The sequence below is a fragment of the Dinoponera quadriceps genome, unplaced genomic scaffold, assembly GCF_001313825.1.
Source record: "Dinoponera quadriceps isolate SergipeBrazil2010 unplaced genomic scaffold, ASM131382v1 scaffold3024, whole genome shotgun sequence".
Classification (NCBI taxonomy): domain Eukaryota; kingdom Metazoa; phylum Arthropoda; class Insecta; order Hymenoptera; family Formicidae; genus Dinoponera; species Dinoponera quadriceps.
In genome coordinates, this window is record NW_014557455.1 from 402,726 (window position 1) to 424,108 (window position 21,383).

At 37.8% G+C, this 21,383-nt stretch overlaps 3 protein-coding genes across 14 annotated transcripts; 2 read left to right on the top strand and 1 right to left on the bottom strand.

Annotated features, from left to right (window-relative positions):
• Positions 1-184: 184 nt before the first annotated feature.
• LOC106749114 (protein mahjong) lies at positions 185-11,928 on the bottom strand. Of its 5 annotated transcripts, none has more exons than XM_014628226.1 (17): positions 11,842-11,928; positions 10,685-10,952; positions 9,111-10,484; positions 8,470-8,679; positions 7,864-8,030; positions 7,466-7,712; positions 7,266-7,388; positions 6,702-7,001; positions 6,332-6,529; positions 5,861-6,108; positions 5,525-5,776; positions 5,215-5,404; positions 4,770-5,063; positions 4,195-4,600; positions 3,814-4,053; positions 1,969-2,275; positions 185-949 (listed from the first exon to the last, which is right to left on the bottom strand). In XM_014628226.1, exons 2-16 carry the CDS (start codon positions 10,943-10,945, stop codon positions 2,052-2,054), a joined length of 4,734 nt encoding a protein of 1,577 aa, XP_014483712.1. In that variant the 5' UTR covers positions 10,946-10,952; positions 11,842-11,928; the 3' UTR covers positions 185-949; positions 1,969-2,051. The 5 variants fall into 5 exon arrangements, with proteins under 5 accessions (XP_014483712.1, XP_014483715.1, XP_014483711.1 ...); XM_014628229.1 differs by lacking the exon at positions 11,842-11,928 and adding an exon at positions 11,724-11,822 and having other exon boundaries at positions 1,969-2,272; XM_014628225.1 differs by lacking the exon at positions 11,842-11,928 and adding an exon at positions 11,724-11,822.
• A 744-nt stretch (positions 11,929-12,672) lies between these two features.
• Positions 12,673-15,346, top strand: LOC106749117 (dehydrogenase/reductase SDR family member 4-like). Its single transcript, XM_014628234.1, has 5 exons — positions 12,673-12,868; positions 13,085-13,262; positions 13,951-14,175; positions 14,303-14,437; positions 14,562-15,346. The coding sequence occupies exons 1-5, from the start codon at positions 12,756-12,758 to the stop codon at positions 14,730-14,732; spliced, it is 822 nt and encodes a 273-aa protein (XP_014483720.1). The 5' UTR covers positions 12,673-12,755; the 3' UTR covers positions 14,733-15,346.
• A 698-nt stretch (positions 15,347-16,044) lies between these two features.
• LOC106749134 (transcription initiation factor IIA subunit 1) lies at positions 16,045-19,657 on the top strand. Of its 8 annotated transcripts, XM_014628283.1 has the most exons (8): positions 16,045-16,298; positions 17,092-17,302; positions 17,677-18,057; positions 18,238-18,446; positions 18,535-18,684; positions 18,756-18,845; positions 18,944-19,065; positions 19,168-19,657. In XM_014628283.1, the coding sequence occupies exons 1-7, from the start codon at positions 16,275-16,277 to the stop codon at positions 19,049-19,051; spliced, it is 1,173 nt and encodes a 390-aa protein (XP_014483769.1). In that variant the 5' UTR covers positions 16,045-16,274; the 3' UTR covers positions 19,052-19,065; positions 19,168-19,657. The 8 variants fall into 8 exon arrangements, with proteins under 8 accessions (XP_014483769.1, XP_014483768.1, XP_014483771.1 ...); XM_014628282.1 differs by having other exon boundaries at positions 18,944-19,657; XM_014628285.1 differs by having other exon boundaries at positions 18,541-18,684; positions 18,944-19,657.
• Positions 19,658-21,383: the final 1,726 nt, after the last annotated feature.

The window sequence follows — 21,383 nt, forward strand, 5'->3', positions numbered from 1 at the left end:
TTGAAATACAAGTTACGTGAGTATGTAATTATTGCGATATAAGAGATATCTAACAAAGTTCGATTTAACTCATAACACAAGATTTATCTAATCTACCGCAATTATTTTTAACAATGAATAAAGCAGGGTGGCATACGCACGTATACACACAGCAATTGCCATTGAAAAGTATTTAAGTGAAAACTTATACAAATTCCTGTTATTTTATTAATAACAAGTTACACAATTTAATGAGCTTTTTACAAATATCCTCTATTTTATACATTAATTATATATTCATAATCACATTTGCGTTTAATTAAAATAAAATATGTCTATAAAATTTTCGGTCGCCTTTACATATATTTTCACCTCATTTAGATAAATAAAACTTAACTTCTCTGCTGAATCTTTCTTTAATCCATCGAAACGTAAACGCGTTGTAGAATATTTCCTTTTAATTCTGTAAAAGTTATGAGATGTAATAAATTCCCAAATGTATTATTTTATTGCAAACACAAGTATTTCTAAATGTTAACGGTATTGAATTACTCTGTCACATTTAAATGTCTCACACAACATTTTGCAGAAATGCGTTGAGATCATAAAACTTAGCATGTGTTAAATACGTGTTTATAATAATTTACATAAATTATTTATAAGCCTATCATTTTTTAATCAAATTCTTACATACGCACGTATCTTCTTAGACCCAATGACAACATGTACAAACGTAAATCACATTAATCTCGGTATTTTACTTTGTTATTTCTTCCACGACATTTACAAAGAAACTCGATAAAATTATAAGATACGAGACGTCACAATGTTAACGGTAAAAAATGAACATGGAAACAAGCCACAAGGGCTCGTTGTTTGAAATATTTCAACCGCCTTCTTCCCCGTGGAAATTTGTTGAACTGCATAAATGTTGAATGGAGGTAGCACCATGTCAGACATAAACGCGTATCTAGAGTGAAAACGTGATTGCCATAATTAATAAATGTGTCTCAATGATGACCTCATATTAGGGAAAAGGGAGAAAGAGAGGGAGAGAAAGAAAGAAAAAGAAGTTTTCATTTATATAAAATAAAATATAAATTCCAAGTATGAGATTACTCTCTCTCTCTCTCTCTCTCTCTCTCTCTCTCTCTCTCTCTCTAAGAGAATATATATATATATATATATATATATATATGCACACACACACACACACACACAATACACACACAGTTTTTTGGAATTTACCCGTTAAAAAAATGCTCTTTTCCAAAATACATTTGAACTGGACGTTCAAACATATTTACAGATATAGAGTGTTTTATTTCGTCTTTTGCCTTTTTTCTCGCAAACTATAAAGACAATGTCCGGTTATGCTGCTTACGATGCGCGAATACGCACATCCGCATTCTTGGGAACGACTGATTATCAGCACAAGGCCGTCACGGATTGATACTTGTCGAGTGAAAAGTATATATATATATATATATATATATATATATATATATATATAACATGTTTTTTATTCAATGATTAAGCAGGAAAGATTAGTAATAATCATTTACAATTGATCATTTGTGATTTGAGAAGTACTGACCCGTGACGCGAACAGAGACGCTCAAATTAAAACGGCTGGGATCAGCTGGAAATTATTTATACATTTAGATAGTATGCATCATTAGCACATTGAGTGCCATGTCACCCATATTTGAATGACGCGTGAGTCCCCGCAAGGGCATTGTCGCCATTGCGTTTGCGGTTGACGATTTTGCTTACCCGATTAGGAACGATTTTTACTATCTCTTCTAATCAGGCGCATTCTCGAGTCGTTGACAGTAATGTTTTAAGTAATTAAAAATTCGTGTCTGCTGAGATCGTACATTCAAATCCAACATGGCACTCAAAGCGTTAATAATGCACCGCAATGAAATTGCTCTTTTTTAGATTTTATATTTTAATATATATATATAAATATAAATAAATATATACCTTTTCATATTTATATATATTTATACACATATATATATATGTATATATGTATATGTTTATATGCACAGGATTATCAATGACGTTCACGAGAACAATAGTTCCAGATCCTCCATGTCCGACATGGAGAATTCATCTGAAAGATCGTTAAGATCAACGTTCGGATCGTAATCCACACTATCGTCGCCGGAATCGTCACCATCGCCACCATCCTCATCGTCATCGTCGTCGTCATCGTTATTCTCCCGATCGTTCTGCTCGTTATCATCGCCGTTATCCTCCGCGCCAGCATCTGCATTATCACCGTCTGCTTTAACAGAACAATACAAAATAAACATATCGAAAGACTGTAATGACAAAAAAAGACATTCTTACGGTAGTCTATGCTGTCGCCAGTATATTTAGTATAATTACCTTACAAGAGATATTCGGCAACATGTAAATTAAAAAAAAATCTGAAATTTTGTAGAATTATAGAGATAGATCTAAGAACGAAACAAATTTTCGTTGGTGGCCCAAAAACGTTTTCAAAGATGGAAATAGCCTTTGGAAAAATCGGTTTTTACATTTATCGATAAACATCATTGAAACTATTAAAGATATGAAGAAGTATTATAGACGAAAGTTTCATGGTTTCGAAAACACTTTATGACGACATATTTGGATTTCTCTGTAATGCTATATTTCTCAAAATATTTCCACCTCCATTCACATTCTTTAGGGATTTAATTTGCAACGAAACTAAAGTATATTTTATGTCAAAAATTTAATCATATATAATGAAGATATATCTCAAGAACGTATGTTTGAGAAATAATTTGGAAACATCTTTATATGCATGTTATCTATACCAATCTTACGTACTCGTTACTTAACGAGTTTAGGTTTCTTTTTTTCTTTTTCTTAGTCATTCCCTACAGTAGATAAGGATGTAGATATTCATAATTGTTGCTGAATGTTCCTTGTCAGTATTAATTTTTCCACTCATTATTATCTGAATGTTTCATGTAGATATGTGTATATATTTATGTGCATCAATCGCGTATTTAATGCAGCGATGAAAATTAACATAAATTTAACGATCTCTTTTATACTGATGCTTCGTTAGTATCTAGTACTATGCTTCATTAGTACTTAACCCCTTGACTGGCGAAAACGCAATACTGCGTTCACAAAAAGTAGCCCAAACTGGCGGAAACTGCGTTTTGATATTTTTAGCAGTTCAATATTTCTAAAATTGAGTATTCAAAGGTTTTTGAGGTCACTCTATTCAATGGTGAACTTCAAAATTCAAAGTTCAAGACGGTGGATGTAATATGTCCGACCTAAAATTGAAAAAATATAAATATTTTACAAAAACTTTGAAACGTTTTGAGGTTTTCGAAGTCGTTCTTTTCAATGGTGAATTTTAAAAATAAAAATTCGAAATGGCGAGTCCTTAGACCAATATATATAACTAAAACGAAATGTGTTATCCATATCTCAGACAGCACAATATCTAAAATCGGGTCATGAAACGTCTTTAAGCTTATACTGTCTGGAATATTGTAAATATATATATAATATAATACAATAATACTATATATTAATATTATATAATACAATATATTAATTGAAAATCCACTTTTTGCCAGCTTAAGCACTTTTGCGAAATTCAGTTTGCCAGTCAAAGAGTTAATGTACTACTACTAATACTGTTATATATTGAAAAAGTTAGCAAATCTTTTATCAGCGCGTTCGATTGTTTGTTAATTTAATTTAAAACTTTAAAATTTTCTCTGTTTTCCTCTCAATGCCGAGATGCAAATTTTACGGCGAATAATGCAACAACATTAATGTTTTTTTTACCGTCTGCATTATTATCATCAGACCCCGAGTTCGAACCGTCATCATCACTGGCGTCAAGATCTTCCTCCTCATCGTCCTCGTCCGCTTCATCTTCGTCGTCCCTACGTCTCCCAACGTCGTACAATCTAACGCATGATTCCTGTATACTCGAGAATTCACCCGCATTTTCCACTATAGCGATCTGCGTATCGTACTTATTGCATGCGAGACCATAAATCCCTCTTTTCACATCGTAAGTTGCTAAAATATTAAATGTTAAAATATTAAGTAGTATAATTACTTAGAATAGTTAAAATATCAAGTGGTTAATTACGAAGTAAATGCGAATAGCGACTAAAACGTTTGCATTCTGCTTTGAATCGCGGCGACAGAAGTACTTACCGATATTACTGTAATCGAAAGCATCCAAGGTCTTGAAGGAAGTTGCAAAATGAGTCTCATCAGTCTCCTGGTCTAACGACATCGCATATATAATATTGTTGACAGGCGAGAAAATGATCTCCATTTCGTCCAAAGTGGGAACCGTCTTGAGTAGATGAAACGTTCTCAGGTCCCACACTTCGGTGTTGGACACAACTTCGATCCCATTCGGATGAAAGACCCCGTTCAACGCTTGATTCAATTTATCAAATTTATGTATCTCCTTGCCCGAATTAACATCCCATAATATACCGTCGCTGAGCACCAGCTCGTCGTTCATACTGAATGTCGCGCGATTTTTCGTGTATTGATTCGAAATTGACGGTGTCAAGGTTGTTAGTAATTTCCCTGTTCCTATATCGTATATCTGAAAGACAAGTGCGTAAGGATACATATGAGACACATAGATAATATGAAAATATTCAAACCTCTTCAGATTATACGCAAATTGCAAAGTAAGGCAGAAATATGACATTTTAATTATACAATGCTGTTAACGCGATCGAGCATCGGCGATACTTAAGCATGCAATTTACCGTCGCACTCTCTCCTTGTGTGCCAATTATTCTGTCCTGCAACTTCCCGAATTCGACATAGTCTTCGTTGTCCAGGGGTAGTTTCATCTCAAAGAATGAACCCATATCCCAGAGCGCCGACATGGGAGTTCGCCAAGCGGTTGAGGTCAGTAAAAGATTACCACGCTGATTACATTCCATATGATACACATACGACTCATGGCATTGATAGGTCGCTTCTTCCATCCCCGTATGGGTATTGAACATCTTGATGTCTCCAGCATGAGTGCCCAGAATGAGGTATTGTGTGCATGGCTACATAGGAAAGTATATTTTGAGTGAGTGATTGAATGAGTGAGTGAGTGAGTGAGTGAGTGAGTGAGTGAGTGAGAGAGAGAGAGAGAGAGAGAGAGAGAGAGACGCAGAATGCGCGGGATCAATTATGAAATAGTAAATCCAAATTTACCGAGAAAGCGCAACAAGTAAAGATTCCTCCCACGTCAGTAGGCCGGAAGGTTTTTACAGGACAGAAGCGACTGTAAATGTATCTTCTATCTAACTTCCTGCTATCCATCCCTAACGGTTGTCTCGCTAATCTCACCGTCACGTTTGTAGGTAAGGAATTTTTTATACACGGGTCTGGACACTTGTGTGGCCTGTGAATAAAATAATTGGAGTAGAATCGCGGCAAATCGTCTCATTGGAAATAGCTACCGTATCTTAGAAGGTAAGATAGTATTCCCTAAAATATGCCCTTTAAAAACATTAATATTTACTCAAAAAGGTTGAACTGTGCGCACGTCACCATGGGGTTTTTACAGAGAGCGTGTTGATTGGTTAGATATTCTGTAATAATAGAATCTAGTGTGACAGATACATTGGAGGTGACTACACCAGGCCCTCCACCGCCTCCAGGATCTCTGGAAATTTGTTTCTGTAAAGATCTACAGCTAGTAGGTTGCAGCTGTACTACAGACTGGCAACCAGTCGAAGTGACTAGAGGTGCTTTGTCGGATGATGTTGATTTCCTGCAACGGAAAACGGCGCGTACCTTAAAAAAAAAAGGCGAGAGACGAAGAAAGGAATATGTCGGAGATATATGCGATTCTCACCTCTGACTAATTTGTAACTTAATCGGTTGATTTACGTTATTCGAAATGACGTTTTGATTAAGGCAGTCCGTAAATTTCAATCGAATGTTATTGTTGACAGTTGGTGAACTAGAACATGAAGTCGTGTGGGATATAAATCGAGATGACGATGTTGGGGTGACATTGTTTCTACAAGCGGTTTCTCTCGACGCACATCTACTGGTATTGTATAAATTCACAGGAGCACCAGGAGAAAAACTGTTCCTTGGCTAAAACAAAAACAAGCAAAATTTTGGACGTTATTAATTGAGTCATCTATGTACAGAAAGGATTAAAAATGTCTCAAATAACACTTTATCTAAGGGACATCTGTATTGTACAGGGTTTATAAATGTATAAATATATATGCATTTTGTAACATATATAACAATTTTATAACTAAGGGTTGTAAAACACTACAAAAGCAGATCTTTTTTCGATATGTCAACTTACAGTTACGTTCACGGGATTTCGGTATGTAAACGGTTGATATGTCGCTATAGATTTCATGATTGCAGAAGAATCTAAGTTTGCTTCTCTGTGTAGTATATTAGCCGTTTCAGTTAAACCCTTCGACATGAGATGCTGATAAATCAATTGATTGAGTTGTTGTTCGTTATATTGTATCCTAGTTTGCGCCACAACATTCGCCTTTAAGAAAAAATACTTAAAACTTACAAAGAGGGAAGATACATGTGATTATGTAACACAATTCAATCTTTTTTTTCGAGGTTAAACACAACTGTAAATTTATCAAGGAACTTAGAAGTGAAAGAAGATAATGAATTATAAGTGTAGTAACGACAGATCGGAAGCTGCTTACCCTGTGTAAACTAACTAGAGACATCTCGTACTCGGCACCTGTTGGCTTCGCTTTACCAGATACCCTTTCTATCAATTCCAAAGCGTACTTTTGGAAAGTAACGTGTTCCTGCCGTTTCTCTTGCAGGATGGGATCTTTCATGAGGGACTGTATCTGCCCGTCCGTGAACATTGGTAACTTACTGATAATCTGCTTAATCTTCTCACTACGTGCTAGTCCAGCTAATGCACGGCACGCTAATGCCCGTATGCTATCGGCGTCCGTGATGGGTGTTTTCACCATCATCAACTGTAGTAATACCTGTGGAAAAAAAATCACTCTGTACGGATCGTCCTAACGATTATCTGAACCAGTATTCGAAATATTATTTGCACTTTCGAGAAGTGACTTTCGAAACGTCTTTCTTCCCTTTGCCTCTTCCATTAACTTAAGCGCGACTAAACGCAACAACTATAAGTCACATAGTTCAAAGGACGAAAGACAAAGGGAAGAAAGCAGGCGTAGCCCTCGAAAGTCGCTTCGAAAATAATTCCGAGCACTGATCTAAACCGCAATTATACATACCATTATTCCATTATTCGACCTGACGCTTTCCCAGATTTTCTGTATCAATTCTTCGCTATTGTGAATGTTCGTCTTCTTTTTAGTGGATCCCGATACGGAGTATCTAGCTACATTTCCACCGACCTGAAACATTATCAAACGACATCTTTAGAAATTATACCAATACGACGACTAATTCGGCCAATTAATACACAGCATACTCTGTTTATAGGAGCGCATACGCAATTGATCAGAGCTCTGAGCGCCGCTCTCTGTACATCGGCGTCCGCCACGATTTCGCATTCGGCTGCAGCTAACAAGAGATTGATCGCCATTGTCATCGACATATCAGGCATATCGACTCTTTCACATAACAGCAGCATGACTTTCGGAACAACGGAACAAATTGCAATCACATCCAGGCACGATCTTACTGTCTCCGCACTGGAAGTATGCTGAATGTGTACCCTAAGAGAAAAAGACAGAGAGATCATTCGTTCATAATTTAAAGGTACCCAGCGTACCACTTGGCTTTTTGTTAAATTGGAGCGCCAAGAGATGTACGATTGGGAAGTTTGACGAGAGCTATCACGTCGATCACGCGATAAATCGCACTTACCGTCCACTGTAGTTCCACTCGCGAGCAAATGCGATGATTTGCAGGAGCAATGTGATACCGCCCAAACGATGGAGTTCCTCAACCGGTGGCCACACCGCTCTGATCGACATCAATTCTTGAAGTACTTCTACCTTCGCCTGAACTTCCTCACTGCTGAGCTTACATGCCTGAAATAATGCACGCATCTTCAGAATACACATGTATACACACATAAATATGTAAAAATTAGTCATTCAATAAGATATAAATTGAGAATTATTGCTGTTTTATAATTGTCTGGATGGCTAAACCGACTGTGACCAACATAATGTAATCAGAGATATGATAAATCAGGGCTGTAGATTTTAAGATGTCTATATGGATAATTTACATATTGTCTACGTGATGTTTATACGAACTTTGTTCATGTAAGCATAATGTAAATTATGGAAATATTATAAATTACATTATTTAACAGATTCTCTATGTTAAAGTATAACAAAAATTTCAGTGGACCGTTTTCAACACATTTTTTACTGTATTACACATAATTTAATTGTCTAAATGTAGACTATTATATTTTATGCGTAAACGCCTAACTGTACAATAAATCGCCAGATGTTTTACCTTGTAAGGTGGTAAAGACGGCTGCCACGTATCACGGTCGATTCTAACATTTTCCGCTCTTTGTAGTTGCTCAGCTTTTAGATGCAGATGTGCTTCCATGTATCTTTTTAAAGCGACAGCTACATGCCTTACGATTTGCCTCGACGCACACTCTTCGTCATCGTTTATAGTCGGCTCCTCTTCGATATTCAGAATAGACAATGTAGATATCTATAGCGAAATACAATGCATCTCGGGTTATTTTCTTCACGATAAAATTCAACGTGCTCATTTTTCGATATAAAGATATAACATTGTGTATATTTAAGAAAGTTGTATAATAAAATTAATTTGATAAGAATTCGATGAAAAATTTGCACTACGTATATATTGAAATATCATCTAACCGCTTATGCAATAAAAAAAAAATTTGACCATTCGAGAACCATAATATTTGCAACTAAAGTTGACACTTTTTATACATATTTTTTCATATATTAGCGCGCTATTTGTAATTTCTATTCTTAATATTTTATAGGTGAAGAATGATCCAAAATTGTTTCAAAACTCGAAAGCCAATTCGAGAATATCGTGTGTACTCTCGATAATATTGATTTTAGTCTCATCGATGCAGCAGTGAAATCGATCAACCCATCTCTTACCACGTTGAACAGTTTCCTCAAGCCGTCCTGTGCGTCGAACACTTCCAGGATTACTTTAAACGGGAAGGAGAAACCGAAGAACATGGTCGCGTGACATCGGCCGGAGTCGTGGCTGCGTTCCAGCAACCACAAGGCGTAGGTCACGAGTTCTGATATGACGGCTTTCGACAGCAGGCAGACACGCTCCATGGCGTCCTCGCAGTACGCCAGGTAATAAAGGCATATGGAGACACCAGTCGCCGCGACGCTCGGCCTCGGCACTTCCAACAGCCGTTGCAAGCCGCCAACGTTGAGGAACTCTATTGAGAACTTCTTGTGGCAGAGCAACGACGCGAGATATTTGAGCGCCTCGAAGGCGAGCCTGCTGTCTTTGGTCTCGCGCACATTAATGTAATTCAGAATCAGCTCCAGCGCGTTCTGCTCGAACACGTGGCCGAGGAATTCCTGGTACTCGCCCATAGGCGTGAGATAGCGCAGTATCAGAATCTGCCGTGTCGCGAGCGTCGGCGGGTGCATCTGCACGTTACCGATCACGTACGTCTCCATCTCGGCCCAGGACGAATTCGAGTTACCCTCCAGCAACGACGAATGCGCGCTGGAGTTGAGCGACAGACCGGACGACTTCTGCAGATTACGAACACAAGGCACGTTCGCGTTTCTCGACGACAGCTGCACGCCACTTTGTTTGGACGGCGTCACTTGCGAGCTGACCGAGTTGTTTGGCGTTTTCGGTATGCACAGGGGCGGGGACATGATCTCGGGGTACGAGGTGTCGTTGTTACTCTTCACCGGTGTCTGCTCGCAGTCGGAGTTGCTCCTCTTCTTTTTGGAGACTGGCATATCGTCGAAATTGCGCGTCGAGTCGTCCTCGTCGGAGAAGAGCGAGTCCTGCGCCGGGCTCTTCGCGATGCCGTTCTCGTGCCGTTTGTCTCGCACCTTCCGCTTGCCGGGCACGCCTTTGTTGTCGGAGTCGTTACTGTTCCGTTGATCTTGACCGAAGTGAGCGAACGGCCTGGCGTTTGGCACTACCTGACGATCCTCGTGCGCTCTCTGCTGCAACTTGTGCAACCGTTGCAGCATCAGCGGCACCATCTTGGCGTTCTGTTCCCTGAAACCCGTGGCGATGTCCTGCACTTCCATCGCAGCTGCCAGAAGACCGGTCGAGTAACTTTGCAGTGGCTCGACGCTCTTTTCCGCCCAGGAGAATAATCTGTGTATCAGGCCCTCCATGTCCGGCTGAAATACCGCTGAAGTCTCCAGTCCGGGAAGTATGTCCAGCATCAGGCGACAGGCGGCGATGTTCAGCTTCCTGACATCCCTCCCGTTTACTCCCGCCCGAGTCCAGTAAGTATCTCTTAAGTAGTCGTTTATTAACTAAAAGTAAAGGTGTATCATGGAAAGATTAGGTAGATAAGAATAAGTAACATCATATATAGTTGCAAGGTAACAGTGGATAATAAAAATATCTATCTCATGAATGAATGATGGAACGCATCAAGTGTTCAAGAACTGCGTTATATTTAAAGATAATAGATTTCTCCTAAACCACATTGATATATTATCTGGGTGATTACCTTCGTCATAAAGTTATCTTTTCTAAAAAGAACCTTCAATATATGGCCAAAGTTACATTCCGGATCAGTACGTGATGGGTGTCTCTCATCGAACGGATCCGGATCCATCTTCAGATAATTCTCCGTTTCCAGCTCTATTATTTCCGCCAATCTTTGAAGGATAGGAATAGGATCGTAGGTTAAAGAATTCTGTTCTTCCTCCCATTGCCGAAGGATTTGCACAACGTCCGTCACTTCCGCGAGTGATTCCGCGCTCGACATTGTTTACCTGTAAATGTCGATAATGTGCAAAGATCAGAATCTCACCAAAGAGTGATTTGAGTATGTGAAAAAAGTTTCCCCAACGCAACAGAGTAAGTAAAAAAATTCGATGAGATCATTCAAGAGATATTCCATTTCGACGAAAAAAACTTCCAACAATAATTTCATCCGCTACTTTCGCGCAAACAGAAGTACACGGTCACGTTTGTTATTGGCACGTGCTTCTTTTTATCTTCAAACGTATCAACGTTACGAAAACCAGGTCACAGCACGTCCAGTGTCGATTTTTCACCAACGGTAGCGTATATTCATTGAAGTGAACGTTTCAACGGCTGATCTCGCGAGAGATTACCCTCGGCGTCACAATCGAGTCACATATGAACCGCGACATATCGACGACATAACCTCACACCGAACGATGGATAAACAAAAGGCAAGACACGAACGAGGGATCATCGTCCTTCACCACTGTGAAGGAGGAAAAGGGCACGTCACCGCCACGTGCTAAACAGCGCGGGATCGCGCGGTGAGTCGAATTTCGACACGCTGCCGGCGCGGTGGGACCGCGAGAGCTCGTACGACGAGCACGGAGGCAGCGTTACGTCCCGCCGCTGCGTACGGTGGCGCGTGTCTTTTGTAGGTTAGGTACGACGAGACTTCACCCAGAGAACTCTCTGTCTCGACAGTTTACCTCCCGACGATACCTCGGTGCGACGACGACGATACGGACAACGGGCACGATACAGGTACTTAACAACGTAACTTCTTTGAGACTTACGGCTCTACGTTACTCTACTTCTTCAGATGCACAGCTCGCAGAACGAAATTGTCTCACAAAATTATTCTAACGTAGAAATACAACCATATAACAGGTAATACCGAGACAAGATGCACACCTTATAAAGGATTCATATTGCAACGATACAATGCGCAAGGATTCAGGCCTGGGAACACAATATGTATCGCGTATCGTCGTCGGAACGCAGCCGATGAGGTCCAATGAGACCTGAAGCCAGTATCGGACTACAGATCGGGAATTGAGATTGAATTAAATTTGTCCAATCAGTGCAAAGTTAACTGAACGCAAGTTCAGTAAAATTTATTGAACTTTGGTCGAATTTCAATTCAATTTCAATCTTGAATCCGTAGTCCGATACGGGCTAAATGCGCTTACAACGATGTCAGGACGCTAACTGGTCGACTTAGGGAGAATTCACAACTTGACGGAAAAGCAGCAGCCAATCAGAACTCGCGCTAATAATCGACATAGTAGGTCTATTCGTTTTCGCTGAACTGCAATAAGTTAAAGTGAGAAAATATATACTTGTCTCGCTTCAACTTATTGCACTAGTTCAGTGGTGCAGCGAAAACGAACAGACATAATGTGATGTCATTTGACTACGCTCGATGCTCAGTATCCAATGAATTTGCACTTTTAGAGGCGCTCTACATGCAACTTGGTCGTAGATATATACGTTTATGGACGCAGCAATGCTGATAGTGTAACATCCAAACATAGCTTGTTTATCGAATTTGTTTAAAAATATGCTGTATCATGAATGAAAACATTATTGGTCTATTCTTTTTAGCTGCACTGCTGAACTGGTGCGATAAGATGAAGTGAGATAACATATACTTGTCTCACTTCATCTTATTGCACCAGTTCAGCAGTGCAGCTATAAAGAACAGACCATATGATTATATAATGTAAACATGCATCATACATATATGCATACATGTATGCATCAAAGTTCAACATTACTTACGACAATGGTTATATCTGTAAACCTTTCACATCACTGTTGCTCTGATGCTGCATGCTACAATGAATCAAATTGTTCGCAAATTTGGTAGTACAACTTCCTTGATTAAATGCAATCGACTAGAAGGAAAAGTTGCGATCGTGACAGCATCGACAAATGGGTAATTTCCAATTATTACCATCGTTGATTAGCTATATAATTAGTACAATCTTTGTTTTATCGATTTCAACCAATAAACTTCATCTGTAATTAGCGAACAAACTACGTTATTGATGTAAATTTTTATCAGTTAATGTAACATTTTCCTTATTTTTATTATTAGTTAATATAATAATCTGTGATTGCTATATTTAAATTATATCTTTTATTTTCACAGCATAGGTTTCTCCATAGCGAAACGTTTAGCACAGGAAGGTGCTAAAGTAATGATCAGCAGCCGCAAGGAATTGAATGTAAAAAATGCGGTAGAAAAACTTCAATCTGAAGGATTAGAAGTTGCAGGTACTGTTTGCCATGTAGGGAAATCAGAAGATAGGAGAAAATTATTTGAGAAAGTAAGTTATAACAAGTTTGCTATATTGATTATACTATTAGGTTGGCGCGTATGAAATATCGGATTTTTAAGTGAATATATAGAACTGCATATCTTTTTTCAAAGTTAGATTCGTTTCCACCAGTGCTTTCAGAACATCATTATTCACAGACGTTTTGGGTCTTCCATGCGGTTCATTTTGTAGGGAAAAAATACTAGACCGAAATTTTTCGAACCAACGCTGCACTTTTCATTCATTAACAGTATTCTTCCCAAACGCCTGGTTTATATTGCGTGTAGCTTTTGCATCATTATTGCCAAGTTTATACTCATATAAAAAATTTACACGAATATCGGTTGAATTCATATCCGTACAAAATTCAAAACAGATAACAAAAGAGCACACTTTTGAAAAAATCTTTTTTGTTAAAATATGACTCTGGCAATAAACAGTACGACTGTAAAAGAAGTTATGCCAAAAACAAAAGCATAACAAAAGCAGGGAGACAAACGTTCACATGTAAAGAAAATCCGACATTTCATATGCACCAATTTAATAATTGTGCTCTATTTTTCAAAAATTCACGCTGTTGTCACACTGTTGTTTCCTATTCTTTGCATGATATATTTTCTAGTAGAAGCTTATATTACTCCCTGTGCAATTTTATCAACGTATTGTAACGGATAGATAAAATGGTGAAAAATTACAGACTAAAGCAGATTTTGGAGGTTTGGATATTCTGGTATCTAATGCAGCAGTTAATCCAACAGTAGGAACGGTATTAGAATGCTCAGAAGAAGCATGGGACAAAGTTTTCGATATTAATGTAAAAAGCACGTATCTGCTCATGAAGGAATCCCTGCTACTGCTTAAGCAGAGTAAATCACCGTCTATTATTATTATATCTTCAATCGCAGCATATCAGCCTTTCAGCGTGAGTTATTTTGAAAGATCTTTCTTTTGTTTATTGAAAGAACACATTATGACAGAATATAGATCTTCTAACTCTGTCTTTCTTCCCTTCTTTCCCCTTTCTTCTCACTCGCTCTACTTGTTTTCAGTTACTAGGTGTATATGCAATCAGCAAAACTGCTTTACTTGGATTATGTAAAAATACTGCGGATGAACTGGCGCGCGACGGAATTCGTGTGAATTGCATCGCACCAGGGATCATAAAAACGAATTTTTCACGTGCGGTATTTATCCATAATTATTTTTAAGTCATACCACGTCTCATTTTGTTAAAGAAGGATAACGTTCTACCTAATATCCTATATAATATCCTATATATATATACACATGATATTTTGGAATTTTCAGCTGCATGAGTCGAAAGAAGCACACGAAATTGCTGTATCAACGATTAGTATGGGAAGACTTGGGCTACCGGACGAAATTGGAGGTACAGCTGCATTTTTAGCGAGCGATGATGCTTCTTATATTACTGGTGAAGTCGTAGTGGTGTCTGGTGGAATGAAATCTAGACTCTAAGCTTTTTTTTTTACATCACTATGAAGTTTACAGTTTAATCATATTATTCCTTTGACAATAATATACACACAGATATATATATAAATGGTCAATAATATCGAAGAACTAGATTCTTAGATCCGACTCAGAATACCGGCCATAATCTGATTTAGGGATGGGAAAAACATTGATGTTCGCTCGTTGAGAATGGTATTCCATCTAGAGGAAATATTAGGGACTCTAGAAATGCTCTATCCGACAAACTCGTCGTATGATCAATCCTCAATGAGTAAACATTGGTGATTTTGCCCTACACTCGAAGCTGAAATAATTCAACTTCTCTTTGACGCTAACGTCAATTTGGCATGTAAGAAAACTTTGCTGTCAGATAACTTCCAGCCGGTAAATTTGTTGAAATTTGTGTTAAAAATCAGCGTAAATAACTGCGAAAATGCAGTTTCACAAAAATATTTAATATATTTTATTGTAGGCTATGTATATATCGATAAAAATATCAAGGAGGGGTGGGGAGGGGCGGATCGTAAATAATAAAATTAATACTTTCATTATGTCTTGAAAGATACTCAGCAAATAATTGTGATAACATATCAATAAATAATAACAAAATGGTTGGATAATGCCAAATCTTTCTTCAATTATCCGCGAATTCTTCAAGGTTTCTATCACTGTACGAAAATTTACGCAGGGCTGAAAAATCTTTTTTGTTACCTCATTGGTGCGTCATGTAATGTGAACCGTCAATATGAATATTTTAATGTTTTACATTACTTATTCTATCTGTCTATTCTATTATTTTTTCTGTAGCCTCTTGACCACGTTGCAATATTTACTCGAAAACATATTTCTCACAGAAACTATGCGGGATTAATGCCGCAATGTTCAAAATTTGATGCTGCTATACGTTTTTTTACATGTTTTCCGTTATCCAGCGATATCTCCGATTATGTAATGTTTTGACGCTGAAAAGCGTCAGTATGGAAAGATACTTTAACACGTAACTATGTAACTAATAAATTGCAACGTTTGACATTTCTGTTTTAAGCATTTAAAAAAATAGAAAGATATGATTGGTTACGCGTTACGCGGAAAACGCGCCATAGGACTCCACCCTTAGGCTGCGTTCGGGAATACACACTGAGGATAAAGTGGTATTTAATTATCCAATCATGATAAAGAGATTTTAGTTCTTTTTGTTTTGATTGGCCGATTAAAAGCTATCTACTTTCAGTGTGGTGTTTCCGAACGCAGCTCGAGAAAACGAGTACCGTGGACTTAAAAAAATACTAAGCCGTCAGTCTTTCGTGGTGTTTCGTCGATGGTTGAGTTGTTGGGTCGTTGATGCAAGCGATATAAAGTCGATGTAGTTATTCGCAGAAGAGTGTAGAGTGGAACGTTTACTGTTTCGCGAATACGAGCGAACGCGATTGTCGAGATGCTGTGGCGTATCTTTTAAGGAAAAAAGAGGTCGTCAGTCCGCGTCGTCGTGTTTCCGATATCGTTCCTTCCATTTGAACGCACGTTTTTCCAGCCCTGTGTGCCACGATGTCTCTCAGTCACAGCACAGTGGTGAGTAATGAACGATCGAGCTCGAATAAATACGGCGGGGCTTGTGCCGCACGAGAAATCCGCCTCCGAGTTTTTACCTTCGTGAACGAGCAATTTTCTTCATCCCGATGCTCAATACTCACCGACACGATTCGTAATTCGTGTACTTTCCACGAGTTGAGTTTTCGATCTCCGGCTGTCGGTAGCGCGTACTCGACACGTATTGACAACTTCTTGTTAACCTCACACGTAGACGGAATAAGAAGAAGACAGTGTCCTTGTAAATAACGTGACTTGTCCGACTAAGGATGTTCGATCCTCTCAGCTGCGGATTATGGTATGCGACGTTATACATTAACATTCGTTGTTTAAATTCCTAAGTATCAATGTGTGTATGTGATATTCGTGTGTCGCTCTCGGATTCAAAGTGTTTTCACCAGAAGGCTTCTTTAAGTCGCCACATATTTATCACAATTTTCACTATCAGCCGATGATAAGTCGATCGAGTTAACGTAATATATATTGTCGTAAACTTAAAATACCATCCGTATGATCTTGAAATATTTATTTTCCTCATTCGTATGAAAAAGTTTATGCAGGCACAGGGAAAAATTTTAATTTTCCCATATTTTTACTCTCTTCAGAGTCAAATTTTCCGAACACTTTAGAGTTTAGATATAATATTTCGGTTATTCTAATATAGTAAAAAGTTAATTAATGTTTTGTTTATAATTATTTTTTGTATTTATGATTTGACGTTCACGTAATATTTTTCCACGAGTATCAAAAAACTAACTTAATTGACTGTTTACAGCTGAAATTATACAATACTGTGATAGAAGATGTAATATCCGGAGTAAGAGAATCTTTCATAGACGAGGGTGTCGATGAGCAGGTTCTGCAGGAGCTTAAACAGATATGGGAAACAAAGTTGCTATCTTGTAAAGCTGTGGAGATGAATCCAGATCCACCAGAATCACAAGTTCCTCAACTCAACCCGCTCAAAGCTATAAGTATCAACAAAGGTAAATCAAAATTGCATAAAGTTAAAACATTCCTCTAAAACACCAATATCTAGGTTTTCATTTTACCAAAATACATAAGGTGATAACTGTTACCTTAAATATCCTTGAAAAATAAAATATTTTATTAACGATTAGATGGAAAGATGGAAGTGTTTGAAGTGATCGATGGTCAATGCAATTTCTGGCAGATATATTTTTTTCTTATTCTTATGCTTTAAAAATATTCAAAGTGATAATGATTATTACCTTACAACCTGCACAATGTCATGCACCAAGTGTTCAATCGCTTCCTACTGTTCTGAATGAGATACATAATAACAATGGATCGCGTCATAAATCATCATTATATATATACATATCATACATTGCAACAGCTTCTGTAGGAAATCATTATAATCAAACTGGAAAAACAGTATCGACGCAACCTCAACCACAAGCACAACCAAAACCGCAACAGCAGCAGCCGCAGCAACAGCAGCAGCAGCAGCAGCAAGCACCGCAGCAAGCACAGCAGCAAGCACAGCAGCAACAACGACCTGCGCAACCTCAACAACAACACACGCATTCTACAGCAGGAACAACAACGTTGCAGCAACACTCGCCAGCGCCGGTGCAACAAGTGGTGGCTGCTTCTGCCGCTGTACTTGACCGACAAGTGCCCATTCAGATCACCTTACCGCCCCAAACCGGCGTTCCAGACGCTCCGCAACGGATTTTGACTATACAAGTTCCTGCGTCCGCTATTCAAGGTGAAGGTGAAGATTTGATCGTAATATAAGGGAATTTTTTTCAGATTTGAATCGACACCCTGTATACATAATTTTTTCATGCTTGAAAATCAACTTCAGCACTATATTTAATGTAATATAGAGAATATTTTTATTACAATTTATTGGGCTGAATAAGGAAGAATCGCATTTTTTGATTTCTTCCAGAGAACCAGCTGCACACGATTCTAACAGGTCCCGTAATTTCCGCCGCTATGGGTCTTCCAGCGAATTTAGCTTCGACCCTGTTGCAGCAACATGTAAATGCCACGCTACAGGGACAAGCTACGTTAGCGCCACTGCAAGTGAGTCAGCCTATTCAAGTGGTTACACAAAGTACAAATAATATCGTCACGCAGAGGACGGTGCAGAGTCAGGTGATACATTTAATCTAAATGATGAATTAACATAATAAATACACATTACACGTGGAATATAATATGTCGTACTTTGGTTGTTTGCCAGCAACAGAATAATATAGCCCAATTAGACGGAGCTGCGGGTGACTCTTCTGACGATGATGACGAAGAGGAAGAGGAGGATAATGACGATGACGATGAGGACCTTGATGATAAAGAGGAAGAAGAGAACGATGAGGCGGCAACTCGCGAAGAAGTTAGTATTTTCAGAAAGATCTTACGCTTGACAGCTTGAATTGTGGCTTACGTAAAATTCTTCTGACCTAGGAACCTCTAAATTCCGAAGATGATGTTACCGATGACGACCCTGCGGATCTCTTTGACACTGATAATGTAGTCGTATGTCAGTATGACAAGGTACGGCCATAACTATGTGAAAGTGTCGGGCTTGAGCGTTATCTCGATCGATTATATAAAGATAATTAAGCTTCGAATCAACGTCATTCTTCTTTCAGATTACAAGGAGTAGAAACAAATGGAAATTTTATCTTAAAGACGGTATAATGAATCTAAGTGGGAAAGATTACGTGTTTCAAAAGGCAAACGGAGACGCTGAATGGTAATTCTAGGGTATGATGTGAATATCGTGTTGCCCACAGTAAGCTCGGAGGATGCTATGCGTAGCAGCTACTTCACTGATCATGTGTTCATGTGAAATTGCATTTCATGGTTAATATAGGATGTACTGGGAATGATTCTACTGATCGTACGACAATGTTATATGGCCGAAATGGCAATTCGGGGGAGCAACGGCAAGAAATAATCATAGTTATAAATATCATATATTAACGCAATTTGCGTTATCATCATCCTCTCTCCCCCTCTATGGACGACACTACAAAAGCGTCAGATATACGGATTTCACGAACTCCATTTACCGAAACCAAGTTTATATTTTGTAAGTTGTGTCTTTATGTTCTCTTAAAAATAGAGCGCATTATCGATATCCTTGATTGAGTACTTCCGTCGAATATTTTTCAATACTTTTTGTTAAACTTCTTGCGGAGTAAAACTCAGCGACAAGTTTAAGCAAAGCAATACATCGTACAAATTACATTAGCTTCGACCTTGTTGCAACATATAAATGCTACGTGTGGGCGCACGTGCTATTCATAGTATGTTACTGTACAGTCAAAACGGACTATATACATATATATATAATATATATATATATANAATTACACATATACGCTGTCCAAATTACACACGAGTCTCCCACTGTTATATTAGTCGTACATTCGTCGTGTATTATTGTATCATGTTCGTGGACACCGAGATTCCTTCTAGAAGACAGCCACGACGAATGTAAACTTCCCCCGGCAGATGAGCGAACTTAAGTGAAAAGAAAGTGCGTGATGTGTTTCACCGAAACATCCATATCGATTAGTAGTTCTGGTTGTGTCGAGAACCACTACATCACTACATCACTGACGGTGTCAAAGATTTTACCGTATATACATATATATTATATATATATATATATATGTGTGTGTGTAAGTATATATATGTATATATATATATAAATATATATATTTTTTGTGAAATCCTCGATTATGGACTTTTTCACATGCAGTAAAGTGTAAATAGTTTTAAGGAATTGCAAACTACGGCACATATGTGATGCTTCGGAAAGGAAAACGTGTCTTATATTGTTGCGAGCATTAACAAACTCGCTTGCCATCAAAAGACGGAAGATAACGGTTTGGAACTTAGGAAATAAATATGTGGTGTTCTAACTCCGGAGAATTGATTCGTTTAGAGAGCGACAAAGAAGAAATCAAATCACTATCAATGTCTGACTCGAAATATATTTTATTTGTCTGTACATAGTAATCATTTAAGGCACTTAAAAAAGCCACCATTCTAAATTTAATTTTCAGTTTTTCATCCGGAATATCGATAAAGATGTATATATAACCGTGAAATCGAAAATAACGTGAGCTCGTAAACATCAGATTTACTTGAACATCAGACTAATCCAAACCGTTTCAGTTAAACACATCGTAAGACTCGTCAGTTAGTAAATTTTACGTTACATGCGCCGTAAGACGTTTAAATAAAATCTATATTGCGTATGTTTACAAAGATTTATTCGTAAATTATAATTTATGAGAGAAGACACAACATATAGAATCTTCTCGCTTTCTTGCGTCGTTATAATTAATTAATATTTAAGTTAGAATCACTTTTAAATTGGAGAACGACGATATAAACAACTTCTCTGTTGGAAAGGCGTATAATAATGTTACGAATTATGAATACCCCAAAAAAATGATACGACAGTCCCGTCACTTTATAAGTGTACTTCGAATGTTGATAGTATTTCGAAATCTGAATTATATATTTTAAACAGAAAAGAGGCAAAATATATATATATATTTTTTTTTGTCATATTCACTCTGTCGTTTATACCGTCAATCAGCCAATCATAAGTCTCTAATTTCCTAAGGTTACCAAAAAGCACGTGTTTCGTAAAAATTGCGATCAAAATCCTGCATCATATAGATATGATACAGATGCTGTTCGCTAAATATTACGTTATTTGCGTTATATCATTCATCGTATGCCTTATATCTCGAGTTTAACTTATAAATAAATCTTCTTGGAATTTGCAAAATAATAAATGTTTAATGAGAATATTATTTTTCACGAGAGAGAGAGAGAGAGAGAGAGAGAGAGAGAGAGAGAATGTGTGTGCGTGTGCGCATGTATATTCTTATATAATATGATTCGACACATTTTAACTGGAAATTTTTCAGACAACTTTAAACTTCCAAACATCAAACATAGGACATGCTTGAATAAATGTTCGCTTATGTAAGAAATTGTTAATTTTCTATGTAAATAGTTGCAAGTTTTATTGGTTGATGTCGATTAAGGCAATTTTAAATAACG